This window comes from Panulirus ornatus, chromosome 32 (genome assembly GCF_036320965.1).
Source record: "Panulirus ornatus isolate Po-2019 chromosome 32, ASM3632096v1, whole genome shotgun sequence".
Taxonomy (NCBI): Eukaryota; Metazoa; Arthropoda; class Malacostraca; order Decapoda; family Palinuridae; genus Panulirus; species Panulirus ornatus.
The window spans coordinates 250,667-270,666 of record NC_092255.1 but is presented as its reverse complement, the minus strand read 5'-3'; the positions used below and the strand labels follow the sequence as shown (position 1 = coordinate 270,666).

Sequence of the window (20,000 nt, the reverse complement as noted above, 5' to 3'; positions counted from 1 at the left end):
GGCTTAGGGTAAGTACCTGTGGCCAAGTGTGGCCAGAACACAGGTATAGGGTGAGTACATCTGGTAACTGTGGCCAGAACACGGGTTTAGGTTGAGTACATGTGGCCAAGTATGGCCAGAACACTGGTACAGGGTGAGTTAAATGTGGCCAAGTGTGGCCAGAACACGGGTACATGGTGAGTACATTAGGTAACTGTGGCCAGACAACGGGTTTAGGGTGAGTACATTCGGTAACTGTGGCCAGAACACGGGGCTTAGGTTGAGTACATGTGGCCAAGTATGGCCAGAACACGGGTACAGGGTGAGAACATGTGGCCAAGTATGGCCAGAACACGGGTACAGGGTGGGTACATGTGGCCAAGTGTGGCCAGAACACGGGTACAGGGTGAGTACATTTTTTTAAGTATGGGCAGAACACGGGCTTAGAGTGAGTACATGTGGCCAGAAGACGTGCATAGAGTGAGTACATTTGGGCAAGTGTGGCCAGGACACGAGCTCAGGGTGAGTGAGTCTGGCCACTGCGGCCAACAAGCGGATGAAGCAGCAATATTTACAAGCGCACATCTTAAGTGGGACTATCCACTCAAGCTGTAGCTAGCACTCTCGCCCACTGAGGCCATCACACGCACTCGGGGACACTGTCAGTGGGTTTCGAACGGCAGATGTGGCCATCATTCACCTAAAGCCAGTGGCACAGAATTTACAAAAATATTTCAATTCGCTGATTTTTTTTTTCTTTACATCTTCGTAAATGTATCTGTCAATTTATGTAGGGTGTAAGGAGTTATATTCTTGATTCCCATGAGTAAAACTGAAAGTGGATGGAGAGAGATGGGGAATTATTGGTGCCTCTGCACCTGGGCATGAGAAAAAAGATCATGAGAGGCAAGTGTTTTGAGAGCAGCTGAGAGAGTGTATCAGCAGCTTTGGTGCACGAAACTAGGTGATTTAAATGCGAAGGTAAGTAATGTGGCAGTTGAGGGTATAATTGGTGTACATGGGGTGTTCAGTGTTGTGAATAGAAATGGGGAAGAGCTTGTGGAGTTGTGTGCTGAAAAAGGACTGGTGATTGGGAATACCTGGTTTGAAGAGAGAGATATACATAAGTATACGTATGTGAGTAGGAGAGATTGTCAAAGGGGTATTATTAGATTATTAGATTACTTATTGATTAATAGGCTTGTAAAAGAGAGACTTTTGAATGTGAATGTGCTGAGAGGGGCAGCGGGAGGGATGTCTGATCACTATCTCGTGGAGGCGAGGGTGAATATTTATTGAGGTTTTCGAAAAAGAGGAAAAAATGTCGGAAAGAAAAGAGCGATGAAATTAAGTGAGCTTGGAGAAGAGATTTGCTTGAAGAAATACCAGCAGAGATTGAGTGTAGAATAGCAAAAGGTGAGAGCAAATGACGTGAGGGGAGTGGGTGAGTAATGGGATGTATTTAGGGAAGCAGTTATGGTATGTGCAAAAGATGCCTGTGACATGAGAAAGGTGGGAGGTGAGCATATTAGAAAGGGTGGTGAGTGGTGGGATGAAGAAGTAAAGTTGTTAGTGAAAGAGAAAAGATAGGCGTTTGGGCGATACTTGCAAGAAAGAAGAGCAAAAGACTGGGAGATGTAAAAGAGAAACCAGCAGGAGGTCAAGAAAAAGGTGCATGGGTTGAAAAAGTGGGCAAATGATAGTTGAGGTGAACGGGTATCAGTAAACTTTACGGAAAATGAGAAGATGTTTGAAGGAGGTAAGTAATGTATGGAAGACAAGAATACAAATGGAAACATCGGTGAAGGGGGCAAAAGGAGTAGTGATAACAGATAGAGATTAAGTGAGGAGGAGATGGTTTGATCATAACGAAGGACTGTTAAATGTGTTTGATAATAGAGTGATAGATGTAGGATGTTTTGGTAAGGGTGGTATGCGAAGTGAGAGAGTCATAGAGAGTGGTTTGGTGAAAAGAGAAGAGGTGATGAAAGCCTCACGGAAGATGAAATACGGCAAGGCGGCAGGAACGGATGGTATTGCAGTTGCATTTCTTGGGAAAGGTGGTGACTGTTGTGTTGATTGCTTGGTAAGGGTTTTCAGTTTATGCATGGATCATGGTGAAGTGCCTGAGGATTTGCAGAATGCATTTATAATGCCAATGTATAATGGCAAGGAAGATAAAGTTGAGTGTTCAAACTATAGAGGAATAAGTTTGTTGAGTATACCTGGTAAGTTGTATGGGAGGGTATTGATGAAGAGGGTGAAGGAATGTTTCAAATGTGGTAGAGGATGTCTTTGCTTTGGGGAATGTGTGTGAGAAATAGAAAACAAATGGATTTGTATGTGGCATTTATGGATCTGGAGGGGGGCATATGATAGGGTTGATGAGAGATGCTTTGTGGAAAGTCTTAGAAATATACGGTGTAGGAAGTATGCTGCTAAAAGCAGTGAGATGTTTTTATCAGGGGTGTAAGGCTTGTGTACGAGTAGGAGAGGAGAGTGAATGGTTCTTGGTGAAGGTCGTGTTTTCGGAAAGGGTGTGTGATGTCACCATGACGGTTTAATTTGTTTATAGATGGGATAGTGAGTGAGATAAGTGCAAATATCTCGGAGAGAGGGGCGAGTCTGCAGTCTTTGGGGATGAGAGGGCCTGGAAAGTGAGTCATTTGTTGTTTGCTGATGATAAAGAAAAATTGTGGCAGATTCTATTAAAAAAACTGCAGAAGTTGGTGACTTAAGATTGGAAGAATGTGTGAAAGGAGAAAGTTGAGGTTATTAGGCTTAGCAGGGTTGAGGACGTAAATCGTGGAGTGGACGTGGCAGCGAATGGAACCATGAAAGCGAAATTGAGTCATAGGGTGGGGAAGGGGGCAAAGGCTCTGGGAGCGCTGATGAGTGTGTGAGAAGAGTGAATGTTATCTGGGTGGGTAAAAATGGAACCGTAGACATAGTCTTTGCCACCAGGAAACCATAGACTTAGTCTTTGCCACCAGGGTGCTACAGACATAAACTTTGCAACCAGGGAACCCCAATCTAGTAACATCTGAACCCAGAAAGACTACAGGGTTAAAAACCCGTGGATATCTGGGATGTGACGTCTCCCTTGTTCCCTGGCCGCGCTAACTGGCCAATTGCCTCGGCGCTGCTGCAGATGTGGTCTTCCCAGAGGAGGAGGAGGTAGACCACTGTCAACTACGAGATGGGAGAGCAGGTCGGTGTGTTGACATCCGCTCCTGCCCCGTTGTCCTTGAGGATATACACAGCTCCCGTCCGGTCGACTGCCGTTTCAATAGGTTCTCTCCCGTCGTCTGCTGTCCCCTGAGCACAGGTATGTCACCGCGGCTATTTGATCTCATGCATTTATGATAGAGGAGGAGAGGTCCCGATTTGCGCTGGTCGTCGAAGCTGTTCGTTTCATCTGTCTCTTTGTCTCTCAAGACATAGCACTGTTTACCAGGTCTAGGAGAGAGAGAGAGAGCTAAAGCTGAGGTGCTTACAGTGCTAAGCTTGAGCGCAGCTGAGAGTCAGGCAAATGTAGTCGATTTTCCAAAACGTATGCGGAGCATTTTCTTTACTCATATATCCATTGGCGTTTTCTATCGAGCACACAGGGGTTCCATAAGGACACGCTTCGTCTCTTCGATGTATATCAACTGACTGTTATATTTCTCTCTTGTGTTTCCCCTGATGATGTGATTATTACACGAAAGTGATCTTGGGAACTTTTCGTGTTTCATTTTCCCCGTGGTCTCATAGGAATGAATATATATATATATATATATATATATATATATATATATATATATATATATATATATATATATATATATATGTGTGTGTGTGTGTGTGTGTGTGTGTGTGTGTGTGTGTGTGTGTGTGTGGAAATAAAAAGAGCGTGGTTGAGAGAGCAGAAGAGGGTGTTTTGAAATGGTTTGGGCACATGGAGAGAATGAATGAGGAAAGATTGACCAAGAGGATATATGTGTCGGAGGTGGAGGGAACGAGGAGAAGTGGGAGACCAAATTGGAGGTGGAAAGATGGAGTGAAAAAGATTTTGAGTGATCGGGGCCTGAACATGCAGGAGGGTGAAAGGCGGGCAAGGAATAGAGTGAATTGGATCGATGTGGTATACCGGGGTCGACGTGCTGTCAATGGATTGAATCAGGGCATGTGAAGCGTCTGGGGTAAACCATAGAAAGTTCTGTGGGGCCTGGATATGGAAAGGGAGCTGTGGTTTCGGGCATTATTGCATGACTGCTAGAGACTGAGCGTGAACGAATGGGGCCTTTGTTGTCTTTTCCTAGCGCTACCTCGCACACATGAGGGGGGAGGGGGATGTTATTCCATGTGTGGCTGGGTGGCGATGGGAATGAATAAAGGCAGACAGTGTGAATTGTGTGCATGTGTATATATGTATGTGTCTGTGTGTGTATATATATGTGTACATTGAGATGTATAGGTATGTATATTTGCGTGTGTGGACGTGTATGTATATATATGTGTATGGGGGTGGGTTGGGCCATTTCTTTCGTCTGTTTCCTTGCGCTACCTCGCAAACGCGGGAGACAGCGACAAAGCAAAATGAATAAATATAAATATAAATATTTTACTTAGTCGCTCTCTCTCACGTTAGCGAGGTAGCGCAAGGAAACGAAACAGACGAAAGAATGGCCCAACCCACCCACATACACATGTATATACATAAACGCCCACACACGCATATATGCATACCTATACATTTCAACGTATACATACATATATATGCACAGACATATACATATATACACATGTGCATATCCATATTTGCTGCCTTCATCCATTCTCGTTGCCACCCTGCCACACATGAAAAGGGCACCCTCCTCCCCCTAGGCGCGCGCGCGAGGTAGCGCTAGGAAAAGAAAACAAAGGCCACATTCGTTCACACTCAGTCTCTAGCTGTCATGTGTAATGCACCGAAACCACAGCTCCCTTGCCGCGTCCAGGCCCCCACAAAACTTTCCATGGTTTTCCTCAGACCCTTCACATGCCCTGGTTCAATCCATTGACAGCACGTCGACCCCGGTATACCACATCGATCCAATTCACTCTATTCCTTGCCCGCCTTTCACCCTCCTGCATGTTCAGGCCCCGATCACTCAAAATCTTTTTCACTCCATCTTTCCACCTCCAATTTGGTCTCCCACTTCTCCTCGTTCCTTCCACCTCCGACACATATATCCTCTTGGTCAATCTTTCCTCATTCTCTCCATGTGCCCAAACCATTTCAAAACACCCTCTTCTGCTCTCTCCCCTCCCCCACCCTGTGACTCACTTCCGCTTCCATGGTTCCATCCGCTGTTAAATCCACTCCCAGATATCTGAAACACTTCACTTCCTCCAGTTTTTCTCCATTCAAACTTACCTCCCAATTGACTTGTCCCTCAACCCTACTGTACCTAATAACCTTGCTCTTATTCACATTTATTCTCAACTTTCTTCTTTCACACACTTTACCAAACTCAGTCACAACTTTTTTATTTGAAATTTCCCCTATTCTGTCACAACTACGCAGGGTGTAGTTGCGTTTATCATATCCCAGGAAAGGTGAGGATTCAGCCTCGTCTAGCATAGCCAGTGACCTGGGTAAATAGCCGTTGACCTGAGTCTGTTACAAATAGCCATTGACCTTAAAGATAGCTAGTGACCTGGATCTGTAAACATAGCCATTGACCTGAGCCTGTTGAAAATAGCCATTGACCTGAGTCTAATAATAGCCATTGACCGTAGACAAATGATAGCCGTTGACCTTAGTCTAATGATAGCCATTGACCTGAATATAGTAATAGCCATTGACCTGAGTCTGATGATAGCCACTGACCTGAGTCTGTTAGAAATAGCCATTGACCTAAGTCTGTTAAGATAGCCATTGGCCTGAGTCTGATGATAGCCACTGACCTGAGTCTGTTAGAAATAGCCATTGACCTAAGTCTGTTAAGATAGCCATTGGCCTGAGTCTCATAATAGCCACTGACCTGATTCTAATGATAGCCATTGAACCGAGTCTGTAATAATAGCCATTGACCTCAGTCTAATGATAGCCATTGACCTGAGTCTTTAAAGATAGCCATCGACGAGAGTCTCTTAAAATAACCATTGACCTGATCAGTCTAATAATAGCGAATGACCTGAGTCTAATAATAGCCATTGACTTGAGTCTATCCACTTTACAGAAAACGTGTCGACTCGTATAGAAGACACCATGTCTCCTCCAGCCCTCAACTTTGGTGAGTGATCATCCAACATGTCTTCATTTCCTTCAAAGAATAAAGAAAGAAGTCACCTTCATAGTCCATTTCCCAACTTGCTAATTGATAGGCTTAATTAGATCCTGTTTGACGTCATGATTTCAGGAAGGAGAAAAAAATTGTCTTCGTTTTCTTTGGGTGTGGGAAGACTAGGTTTTCTTTTTTGGGGGGAGGGGGGACTTGAGTAGTTTTATTTCCTTTAAGTGGTACCCGCCAGCGGCTCCCTCTTCGTTCCAGACTGCGGCGTCAATGTCTACAACACCGTGGTCTTAGACCGCTGGAACTCCGGACCCATCCAGATCCTGCGGCCGGAGGAACCGAACCAGGAACCCGACCACTCGAAGGCGCCACACCTGACGGGTCGACCAGGGATCCCGAAGGAAGCGCTGGACAAAGCGGACGAGTCCTTGAGGGCCATGGCGTCCCTGGGCGAGGGCATTTTCGCCACGGTTGGCGGCATCGCAGGCCAACAAGAGCGCCTGGCCCTGGATGGTAAGTGGTAGTACAAGAGGGGAGGAGAGAAAGGGGGGAGTGATACAGAACCAGTTTTCGACTCCGGTTCGAGACAGTGTGCAATGGTTCAACCCTCCAATACCCGGAGAGGATTGAGTCGTATCTGGAATGCTGTTTCTCTCCTCTCTTCGTCCATTATTTAGTGTATGGCTCATTAGATTTTCTCCAAAAAGATTTAGCTGTAAAGAAGTTTATATACACATATATAAACATGTATTTCACACACACACACACACACACACACACACACACACACACACACCTAGAGGAAGGGAGATTGATTCTGGTATAGCCAGACTCAGCCAAGAGGTGAAGACCTCGATTCATCTGCTCTGATGGATACACGACATCACGGAGAAGGGGGACAGACGGGCAGAGAGAGAGAGAGAGAGAGAGAGAGAGAGAGAGAGAGAGAGAGAGAGAGAGAGAGAGAGAGAGAGAGAGAGAGGAGAGGGGGGGGGGGAGGAAGGGAACCGCCCATCTTGCGTGAGATATGACATCAGATCCCACAAAGTACCGTCGACTGGTCGCATCCAAGCAGTACTGATTCGCCAGAAGTGTCGTGTCTAAGACGAACACAGTCGCACTGGCAGTAGGCAAAGCTTACGAAAGAGAAAACATCCTGGGAGAATTTAGATTGGCATGGATACATAAGGAGTTACAGAGAGACAGTTTCCTCAAATGCATACAGGGAGAATGTCCTGTATCAATACGTCACTATGTAGTCTGGATATATTAATGAGAGGGCGGGACTGATACACCATCAGCAATAGACGTTATTTTTACACATGATGACATAAGGAGGCGGAAACCATCATTGAAAATGAGACGGATGTTCAAAGGGTTCGCGTAGTGCTGGCTTTTGAACAGGTGGGTAACACCTATGAACAAAGTTGTGAACAAATACTTTCCCCTCAGATTCAGTGGGTCAAAGTGCTGCCGATGAGGCTAAGGGATTTCTTTGAAGAGGGTGTGGAAATAATGTGAGGAATTGGATAATAAGGTGATTGCACGCCCACAGACACACAGACATACACACATACTAGAAACTGACTGATGATGTGGATGCATGAGTTGATAAGACATATACACTTGAACACATTCCTCTCAAAACGATATGGAGTTAAATACAGCAGATGGTACGACAATGGGACACTAAGGTAATTTCTTTTCTCCCCTGCAGGCCCTGATTGGCGAGTATGTCGGCGATGAAAAAATCAACTGGTTCTGTGGCGGTGTTCTCATCAACGAGCAATGGGTTCTGTCAGCCCTACACTGCTTCCTCCGAAAGTAAGTTGAAAGAACAATTCGCGTTTTGTATTAAGGAAAGGTATGTACGGTATGGAGTGAATTGGACGGATGGGGTATACCGGGGTCGACGTGCTGTCAATGAATTGAACCAGAGCATGTAAAGCGTCTCGGAGTAAACCATGGAAAGGTCCGTGGGGCCTGGATGTGGAAAGGGAGCTGTGGTTTCGGTGCATTATTACATGACAGCTAGAGACTGAGTGTGAACGAATGTGGCCTCTTCTTCGTCTGGTCTTTACGTGGGAAACGGAGAGAAGAAATATGGATAAAGAAGGAAGACAATGAATGAATGAAGTGATAGCACATATAATGACCTGGGAAATAGTGGCATGGTGATACATCCTTACCAGAGGAATGAAAAACACAACACATAAACATACCCTCACAGCTGACTCTTGTATAAACATACCCTCACAGCTGACTCTTGTATAAACATACCCTCACAGCTGACTCTTGTATAAACATACCCTCACAGCTGACTCTTGTATAAACATACCCTCACAGCTGACTCTTGTATAAACATACCCTCACAGCTGACTCTTGTATAAACATACCCTCACAGCTGACTCTTGTATAAACATACCCTCACAGCTGACTCTTGTATAAACATACCCTCACAGCTGACTCTTGTATAAACATACCCTCACAGCTGACTCTTGTATAAACATACCCTCACAGCTGACTCTTGTATAAACATATCCTCACAGCTGACTCTTGCCCCTGTGGATGAGTATCATCAAATCTAAACTATAAAGTCAAGAAAAGCTTTCATCACGGCAGCACTTCAGCTGCGTCATCTGGCCAGCTGTCTGATTCATGTGGGTATAATATCCTCTTTTTTTTTCTCTCTCTCTCACACAGAGAGACGCTTCTTATGAATGCATTCAATCAATGGGGGACATCACCACCACCCTATACTACTAGATAAGCTGAGGGAAGGGGAAAAAGGTGGGGGGGAGGGTGGTTTAGATAGGGTTTAGATACCATTTCTGTAAACGGAATCAGAAGTGATTTGAGAAACCAAAAGTCAACACTATTGAAGCAACATTCATTTGTTTTCCCCTCCCTCTCGATCAGGCATCCCGAAGTGGTTCGTTTGGGGGAGCATGACTACAACGACGATTGGGATGGGGCCGACCACGAGGACTTTGGTGTATCCCAGACGGTCGTATATCCTGGCTACACCCACCCACAGGCCTACCACGACCTGGCCCTCCTGAAGCTAGACGCCAAGGTCGCCCTGAAGGTCAGCCCATTCCCTAGGGATGACTGCTGTGCCAAAACACACACACTCCCCCACATTCCCCCCCCGTCCTCTGCCTTTATTGTGGTCATTAGACATACCTTTATCATTAGCAGTAGATGTTTACCATCATTAGCAGTAGATGTTTTACCATCATTAGCAGTAGATGTTTACCATCATTAGCAGTAGATGTTTTACCATCATTAGCAGCAGATGTTTTACCATCATTAGCAGTAGATGTTTTATCATCATTAGCAGTAGATGTTTACCATCATTAGCAGTAGATGTTTTACCATCATTAGCAGTAGATGTTTACCATCATTAGCAGTAGATGTTTTACCATCATTAGCAGAAGATGTTTTACCATCATTAGCAGTAGATGTTTTACCATCATTAGCAGTAGATGTTTACCATCATTAGCAGTAGCTGTTTACCATCATTAGCAGTAGATGTTTTACCATCATTAGCAGCAGATGTTTTACCATCATTAGCAGTAGATGTTTTACCATCATTAGCAGAAGATGTTTTACCATCATTAGCAGTAGATGTTTTACCATCATTAGCAGTAGATGTTTTACCATCATTAGCAGTAGATGTTTTACCATCATTAGCAGCAGATGTTTTACCATCATTAGCAGAAGATGTTTACCATCATTAGCAGTAGATGTTTTACCATCATTAGCAGCAGATGTTTTACCATCATTAGCAGTAGATGTTTACCATCATTAGCAGTATATGTTTTACCATCATTAGCAGTAGATGTTTTACCATCATTAGCAGAAGATGTTTACCATCATTAGCAGTAGATATTTTACCATCATTAGCAGTGGATGTTTTACCATCATTAGCAGCAGATGTTTTACCATCATTAGCAGTAGATGTTTACCATCATTAGCAGTAGATGTTTTACCATCATTAGCAGCAGATGTTTTACCATCATTAGCAGTAGATGTTTTACCATCATTAGCAGCAGATGTTTTACCATCATTAGCAGATGTTTACCATCATTAGCAGTAGATGTTTTACCATCATTAGCAGCAGATGTTTTACCATCATTAGCAGTAGATTTTTACCATCATTAGCAGTAGATGTTTTACCATCATTAGCAGCATATGTTTTACCATCATCAGCAGAAGATGTTTACCATCATTAGCAGTAGATGTTTTACCATCATTAGCAGTAGATGTTTACCATCATTAGCAGTAGATGTTTTGCCATCATTAGCAGCAGATGTTTACCATCATTAGCAGCAGATGTTTTACCATCATTAGCAGTAGATGTTTACCATCATTAGCAGTAGATGTTTTACCATCATTAGCAGTAGATGTTTACCATCATTAGCAGTAGATGTTTTGCCATCATTAGCAGAAGATGTTTACCATCATTAGCAGTAGATGTTTTACCATCATTAGCAGCAGATGTTTTACCATCATTAGCAGTAGATGTTTACCATCATTAGCAGCAGATGTTTACCATCATTAGCAGCAGATGTTTACCATCATTAGCAGCAGATGTTTTACCATCATTAGCAGCAGATGTTTTACCATCATTAGCAGTAGATGTTTACCATCATTAGCAGCAGATGTTTACCATCATTAGCAGTAGATGTTTTACCATCATTAGCAGCAGATGTTTTACCATCATTAGCAGAAGATGTTTACCATCATTAGCAGCAGATGTTTTACCATCATTAGCAGCAGATGTTTTACCATCATTAGCAGCAGATGTTTTACCATCATTAGCAGTAGATGTTTACCATCATTAGCAGCAGATGTTTTACCATCATTAGCAGCAGATGTTTTACCATCATTAGCAGCAGATGTTTTACCATCATTAGCAGTAGATGTTTACCATCATTAGCAGCAGATGTTTACCATCATTAGCAGCAGATGTTTTACCATCATTAGCAGCAGATGTTTTACCATCATTAGCAGTAGATGTTTACCATCATTAGCAGCAAATGTTTACCATCATTAGCAGCAGATGTTTTACCATCATTAGCAGCAGATGTTTTACCATCATTAGCAGTAGATGTTTACCATCATTAGCAGCAGATGTTTACCATCATTAGCAGCAGATGTTTTACCATCATTAGCAGCAGATGTTTTACCATCATTAGCAGTAGATGTTTTACCATCATTAGCAGCAGATGTTTTACCATCATTAGCAGTAGATGTTTACCATCATTAGCAGCAGATGTTTATGTTGCTCTCTGTATTCCAGACATTCATCAAGCCAGTGTGTCTTCCGTGGGAGCAGAGGAACTTCGCTGGCCTGACTGGGGAAAAGGTCACCCTAGCTGGCTGGGGAGACACCTTATTCGGTCAGTGCCACACTTGACCTTGTCCCCACACGACCTTTATAAGGCCCGTGACTCCTCGACCTTGCCTGGGAGTCCCCATATATATGTCCCATGTGTCATGATGATGATGATATGTATATATATATCCTTATGTATATATATATATATATATATATATATATATATATTATTATACTTTTTCGCTGTCTCCCGCGTTTGCGAGGTAGCGCAAGGAAACAGACGAAAGAGATGGCCCAACCCACCCCCATACATATGTATATACATACACGTCCACACACGCAAATATACATACCTACACAGCTTTCCATGGTTTACCCCAGACGCTTCACATGCCTTGATTCAATCCACTGACAGCACGTCAACCCCGGTATACCACATCGATCCAATTCACTCTATTCCTTGCCCTCCTTTCACCCTCCTACATGTTCAGGCCTCGATCACACAAAATCTTTTTCACTCCATCTTTCCACCTCCAATTTGGTCTCCCACTTCTCCTCGTTCCCTCCACCTCCGACACATATATCCTCTTGGTCAATCTTTCCTCACTCATTCTCTCCATGTGCCCAAACCATTTCAAAACACCCTCTTCTGCTCTCTCAACCACGCTCTTTTTATTTCCACACATCTCTCTTACCCTTACGTTACTTACTCGATCAAACCACCTCACACCACACATTGTCCTCAAACATCTCATTTCCAGCACATCCACCCTCCTGCGCACAACTCTATCCATAGCCCACGCCTCGCAACCATACAACATTGTTGGAACCACTATTCCTTCAAACATACCCATTTTTGCTTTCCGAGATAATGTTCTCGACTTCCACACATTCTTCAAGGCTCCCAGAATTTTCGCCCCCTCCCCCACCCTATGATCCACTTCCGCTTCCATGGTTCCATCCGCTGCCAGATCCACTCCCAGATATCTAAAACACTTTACTTCCTCCAGTTTTTCTCCATTCAAACTTACCTCCCAATTGACTTGACCCTCAACCCTACTGTACCTAATAACCTTGCTCTTATTCACATTTACTCTTAACTTTCTTCTTTCACACACTTTACCAAACTCAGTCACCAGCTTCTGCAGTTTCTCACATGAATCAGCCACCAGCGCTGTATCATCAGCGAACAACAACTGACTCACTTCCCAAGCTCTCTCATCCACAACAGACTTCATACTTGCCCCTCTTTCCAAAACTCTTGCATTCACCTCCCTAACAACCCCATCCATAAACAAATTAAACAACCATGGAGACATCACACACCCATGCCGCAAACCTACATTCACTGAGAAGCAATCAATTTCCTCTCTTCCTACACGTACATCCTTGCCTTACATCCTCGATAAAAACTTTTCACTGCTTCTAACAACTTGCCTCCCACACCATATATTCTTAATACCTTCCACAGAGCATCTCTATCAACTCTATCATATGCCTTCTCCAGATCCATAAATGCTACATACAAATCCATTTGCTTTTCTAAGTATTTCTCACATACATTCTTCAAAGCAAACACCTGATCCTCACATCCTCTACCACTTCTGAAACCACACTGCTCTTCCCCAATCTGATGCTCTGTACATGCCTTCACACTCTCAATCAATACCCTCCCATATAATTTACCAGGAATACTCAACAAACTTATACCTCTGAAATTTGAGCACTCACTCTTATCCCCTTTGCCTTTGTACAATGGCACTATGCACGCATTCCGCCAATCCTCAGGCACCTCACCATGAGTCATACATACATTAAATAACCTTACCAACCAGTCAACAATACAGTCACCCCCTTTTTTAATAAATTCCACTGCAATACCATCCAAACCTGCTGCCTTGCCGGCTTTCATCTTCCGCAAAGCTTTCACTACCTCTTCTCTGTTTACCAAATCATTTTCCCTAACCCTCTCACTTTGCACACCACCTCGACCAAAACACCCTATATCTGCCACTCTATCATCAAAAACATTCAACAAACCTTCAAAATACTCACTCCATCTCCTTCTCACATCACCACTACTTGTTATCACCTCCCCATTTGCGCCCTTCACTGAAGTTCCCATTTGCTCCCTTGTCTTACGCACTTTATTTACCTCCTTCCAGAACATCTTTTTATTCTCCCTAAAATTTAATGATACTCTCTCACCCCAACTCTCATTTGCCCTCTTTTTCACCTCTTGCACCTTTCTCTTGACCTCCTGTCTCTTTCTTTTATACATCTCCCACTCAATTGCATTTTTTCCCTGCAAAAATCGTCCAAATGCCTCTCTCTTCTCTTTCACTAATAATCTTACTTCTTCATCCCACCACTCACTACCCTTTCTAATCAACCCACCTCCCACTCTTCTCATGCCACAAGCATCTTTTGCGCAATCCATCACTGATTCCCTAAATACATCCCATTCCTCCCCCCACTCCCCTTACTTCCATTGTTCTCACCTTTTTCCATTCTGTACTCAGTCTCTCCTGGTACTTCCTCACACAAGTCTCCTTCCCAAGCTCACTTACTCTCACCACCCTCTTCACCCCAACATTCACTCTTCTTTTCTGAAAACCTCTACAAATCTTCACCTTAGCCTCCACAAGATAATGATCAGACATCCCTCCAGTTGCACCTCTCAGCACATTAACATCCAAAAGTCTCTCTTTCGCGCGCCTGTCAATTAACACATAATCCAATAACGCTCTCTGGCCATCTCTCCTACTTACATACGTATACTTATGTATATCAACTTCGATGTATATCAACTGACTGTTATATTTCTTGTATCTCCCGTGATGATGTGATTATTACACGAAAGTGCACTTGGGAACTTTTTGTGCTTCATAGAAATATCTTGATCACGCGCAAAATTGTGATCCTTTCCAATATATATATATATATATATATATATATATATATATATATATATATATATATATATATATTTTTTTATTATTATACTTTGTCGCTGTCTCCCGCGTTTGCGAGGTAGCGCAAGGAAACAGACGAAAGAAATGGCCCAACCCCCCCATACACATGTATATACATACGTCCACACACGCAAATATACATACCTACACAGCTTTCCATGGTTTACCCCAGACGCTTCACATGCCTTGATTCAATCCACTGACAGCACGTCAACCCCGGTATACCACATCGATCCAATTCACTCTATTCCTTGCCCTCCTGTCACCCTCCTGCATGTTCAGGCCCCGATCACACAAAATCTTTTTCACTCCATCTTTCCACCTCCAATTTGGTCTCCCTCTTCTCCTCGTTCCCTCCACCTCCGACACATATATCCTCTTGGTCAATCTTTCCTCACTCATTCTCTCCATGTGCCCAAACCACTTCAAAACACCCTCTTCTGCTCTCTCAACCACGCTCTTTTTATTTCCACACATCTCTCTTACCCTTACGTTACTCACTCGATCAAACCACCTCACACCACACATTGTCCTCAAACATCTCATTTCCAGCACATCCATCCTCCTGCGCACAACTCTATCCATAGCCCACGCCTCGCAACCATACAACGTTGTTGGAACCACTATTCCTTCAAACATACCCATTTTTGCTTTCCGAGATAATGTTCTCGACTTCCACACATTCTTCAAGGCCCCCAGAATTTTCGCCCCCTCCCCCACCCTATGATCCACTTCCGCTTCCATGGTTCCATCCGCTGCCAGATCCACTCCCAGATATCTAAAACACTTCACTTCCTCCAGTTTTTCTCCATTCAAACTCACCTCCCAATTGACTTGACCCTCAACCCTACTGTACCTGATAACCTTGCTCTTATTCACATTTACTCTTAACTTTCTTCTTCCACACACTTTACCAAACTCAGTCACCAGCTTCTGCAGTTTCTCACATGAATCAGCCACCAGCGCTGTATCATCAGCGAACAACAACTGACTCACTTCCCAAGCTCTCTCATCCCCAACAGACTTCATACTTGCCCCTCTTTCCAAAACTCTTGCATTTACCTCCCTAACAACCCCATCCATAAACAAATTAAACAACCATGGAGACATCACACACCCCTGCCGCAAACCTACATTCACTGAGAACCAATCACTTTCCTCTCTTCGTACACGTACACATGCCTTACATCCTCGATAAAAACTTTTCACTGCTTCTAACAACTTTCCTCCCACACCATATATTCTTAATACCTTCCACAGAGCATCTCTATCAACTCTGTCATATGCCTTCTCCAGATCCATAAATGCTACATACAAATCCATTTGCTTTTCTAAGTATTTCTCACATACATTCTTCAAAGCAAACACCTGATCCACGCATCCTCTACCACTTCTGAAACCACACTGCTCTTCCCCAGTCTGATGCTCTGTACATGCCTTCACCCTCTCAATCAATACCCTCCCATATAATTTACCAGGAATACTCAACAAACTTATACCTCTGTAATTTGAGCACTCACTCTTATCCCCTTTGCCTTTGTACAATGGCACTATATATATATATATATATATATATATATATATATATATATATATATATATATATATATATATATATATATATATATATATATCCTTATCCCTGGGATTAGGGGAGAAAGAATACTTCCCATGTATTCCCTGCGTGTCGTAGAAGGCGATTACAAGGGAAGAGAGCGTGGGCTTGGAAATCCTCCCCACTCCTTTTGTTTTTAATTTTCCAAAGGAAGGAACAGAGAAGGGGGCCACGTGAGGATATTCCCTCAAATGCCCAGTCCTCTGTTCTTAACGCTACCTCGCTAACGTGGGAAATGGCGAATAGTATGAAAGAAATATATATATGTGTGTGTGCGTGTGTGTGTACGTATTTGGATGTGTATATATTTGTGATATGAGTTGATGGATCTTTCTAGCTCTTTTTTTCCTGGCGCTACCTCGCTGACGCGGGAAACGGCGATCAAGTATAATAATAAAATAATTTATATATATATATATATATATATATATATATATATATATATATATATATATACTTCGTGCCCTAGGGGGTCCCTTTTATGTTTATAAAGCTCCTTCAGCGCTCAGGGAACTATCCACATCCACCTGTCGTAACCATAGGTCGTAAAATCCTCTGATGTATATATATATATATATATATATATATATATATATATATATATATATATATATATATATATATATATATATCCATCTTAAAAGCACAGGTCAGTTTGCCTCTCATTAAGCCCATCCCTCTCTCTGACCCTGCTGCAGGCGGCTACCCCAGCTCAGTGCTGCAGGAGGTGAACGTGACCGTCTTCCCTTCGTCAGCGTGTGATGAGAAGTACTCCAGCCTCGTTGTATACAAGGATTCATGGCCTGAGGGGATCCGGGACGAGACCATCTGCGCTGGAGACCCGGAGGGCGGCAAAGACGCTTGTCGGGTAATTCCTTCGCTGGCCATAATGTTCTCCAGGCGATCCTCGTCTGCTGGCACTCACGGTGGAATTGTGGTTCACCTCAGTGACCCAATGTATATCATCAGTGAGGTTCGGGTTCGACTCCCGGGGCCCCACAGTGGTTGAACCGGGTTCCACCCCCGGAGGCCCACAGTGGTTGAATGGGTTAGACTGGTATACATACATACATACATACATGGTATACATACAATGTACATGGTATGCATACATACATACTTACATACTTACATACATACATAAATAGTTAGATAGGTAGATAGATAGACAGATAGATAAATAGATGGATAGACAAATAGATACGCAGGTGTTTAATGGCAGATGGGCTCCAGATACGACTGAATTCTTGGTAATTAAAGACGCCAAAGATAATTAGACTAATTATACTTGAAGTCGAGTGTATTTAACTTATATATTATATCTAATCTCTATGTCCTTCTCCAGTTGTGGTATTTAAACCCCTTTCCCTCAGGGCCTTGTAGTCTACACTCCACACTGTGTGATCTACCTCAGGGCCATGTTGTCTACACTATACACTATGTGATCCACCTCAGGGCCATGTTGTCTACACTATACACTATGTGATCTACCTCAGGGCCATGTTGTCTACACTATACACTATGTGATCTACCTCAGGGCCATGTTGTCTACACTATACACTACGTGATCTACCTCAGGGCCATGTTGTCTACACTATACACTATGTGATCTACCTCAGGGCCATGTTGTCTACACTATACACTACGTGATCTACCTCAGGGCCATGTTGTCTACACTATACACTACGTGATCTACCTCAGGGCCATGTTGTCTACACTATACACTATGTGATCTACCTCAGGGCCATGTTGTCTACACTATACACTACGTGATCTACCTCAGGGCCATGCTGTCTACACTATACACTACGTGATCTACCTCAGGGCCATGTTGTCTACACTATACACTATGTGATCTACCTCAGGGCCATGTTGTCTACACTCCACACTATGTGATCTACCTCAGGACCATGTTGTCTACACTCCACACTATGTGATCTACCTCAGGACCATGTTGTCTACACTATACACTATGTGATCTACCTCAGGGCCATGTTGCCTACACTATACACTACGTGATCTACCTCAGGGCCATGTTGTCTACACTATGCACTATGTGATCTACCTCAGGGCCATGTTGTCTACAATATACACTATGTGATCTACCTCAGGGCCATGTAGTCTACACTGTACACTATGTGATCCACCTCAGGGCCATGTTGTCTACACTACACACTATGTGATCTACCTCAGGGCCATGTTGTCTACATTCTACACTATGTGATCTACCTCAGGGCCATGTTGTCTACACTATACACCATATGATCTACCTCAGGGCCATGTTGTCTACACTATACACCATATGATCTACCTCAGGGCCATGTTGTCTACACTATACACTATGTGATCTACCTCAGGGCCATGTTGTCTACACTATACACCATATGATCTACCTCAGGGCCATGTTGTCTACACTATACACTATGTGATCTACCTCAGGGCCATGTTGTCTACACTATACACTATGTGATCTACCTCAGGGCCATGTTGTCTACACTATACACCATATGATCTACCTCAGGGCCATGTTGTCTACACTATACACTATGTGATCTACCTCAGGGCCATGTTGTCTACACTATACACTACGTGATCTACCTCAGGGTAGTGATCCTGTCTCTCTCTCTCTTCCCAGGGTGATTCTGGTGGCCCCATCGTACGTCTGAGCCATAAGGGTCGCTACACCCTGGCCGGCATCGTGTCTAAGGGCCATGGATGTGGCCACAAGGACTACCCTGGCCTCTACGTCAACATCAACCAGTTGTCCTACCTCAAGTGGATCAAGGAGACCGCCTTCTAACTCCCTCCTCCCTCACTCACTCCCTCCCTCACGCCCTCTAACTCCCTCCTTCCTCACTCTCCTTCGTCCGTCCCTCACGCCCTCTGACTCCCTCCTCCCTTCCTCATTCCCTCACTCCCTCCGTCCCTCACGCCCTCTGACTCCCTCCTCCCTCACTCACTCACTCCCTCATGCCCTCTAACTCCCTCCTCCCTCACTCACCCCTCAGTGGGTCATTAGAAAAACCTTTGAAGCTGGAGGGTTTTGTTGGAGCTGGAGGGTTTTGTTGGAGCTGGAGGGTTTTGTTGGAGCTGGAGGGTTTTGTTGGAGCTGGAGGGTATTGTTGGAGCTGGAGGGTTTTGTTGGAGCTGGAGGGTTTTGTTGGAGCTGGAGGGTTTTGTTGGAGCTGGAGGGTATTGTTGGAGCTGGAGGGTATTGTTGGAGCTGGAGGGTTTTGTTGGAGCTGGAGGGTATTGTTGGAGCTGGAGGGTATTGTTGGAGCTGGAGGGTTTTGTTGGAGAGGCAATAGACGGCTGGGCAATAGAGCAGCCACCTGTGTTCTCATGGAAGCCAAGAAATAAATAAAGTCTTTGTGTTCTATTGAGTTTTGGTATTTTACCCGCCATGTTGGTCCTGACGGCGATGCACACGACCCGCCATGTTGGTCCTGACGCCGATGCACACGACCCGCCATGTTGGTCCTGACGGCGATGCACACGACCCGCCATGTTGGTCCTGACGGCGATGCACACGACCTGCCATGTTGGTCCTGACGGCGATGCACACGACCCGCCATGTTGGTCCTGACGGCGATGCACACGACCCGCCATGTTGGTCCTGACGGCGATGCACACGACCCGCATTGGCAGAGGAGAGACGGGCCCATGATTACAAGGCTAGGAACATATATCTATCTATCTATTCCCGAGTATGACCAGTTAACTTAGGTCACTCTGTCTATCTGTCTATCTATCGATCTGTCCCTGGGTATGACCAGTTAACTTGGGTCACTCTGTCTATCTGTCTATCTATCGCTGAGTAT

The 20,000-nt window shown here is 44.1% G+C and overlaps 1 protein-coding gene across 1 annotated transcript in view; it reads left to right on the top strand.

Annotated features, from left to right (window-relative positions):
* Window positions 1–19,182, top strand: part of LOC139758948 (venom protease-like) — a 19,374-nt gene extending 192 nt beyond the window's left edge. Inside the window, 10 exon segments of the mRNA XM_071680764.1 lie at window positions 3,131–3,307; window positions 6,189–6,242; window positions 6,501–6,727; window positions 6,729–6,755; window positions 7,960–8,066; window positions 9,162–9,330; window positions 11,551–11,650; window positions 16,878–17,047; window positions 18,815–19,018; window positions 19,118–19,182. Coding sequence (XP_071536865.1) covers window positions 3,131–3,307; window positions 6,189–6,242; window positions 6,501–6,727; window positions 6,729–6,755; window positions 7,960–8,066; window positions 9,162–9,330; window positions 11,551–11,650; window positions 16,878–17,047; window positions 18,815–18,979 — 1,196 coding nt within the window. The 3' untranslated portion in view covers window positions 18,980–19,018; window positions 19,118–19,182.
* The last annotated feature ends 818 nt before the right edge of the window (window positions 19,183–20,000 follow it).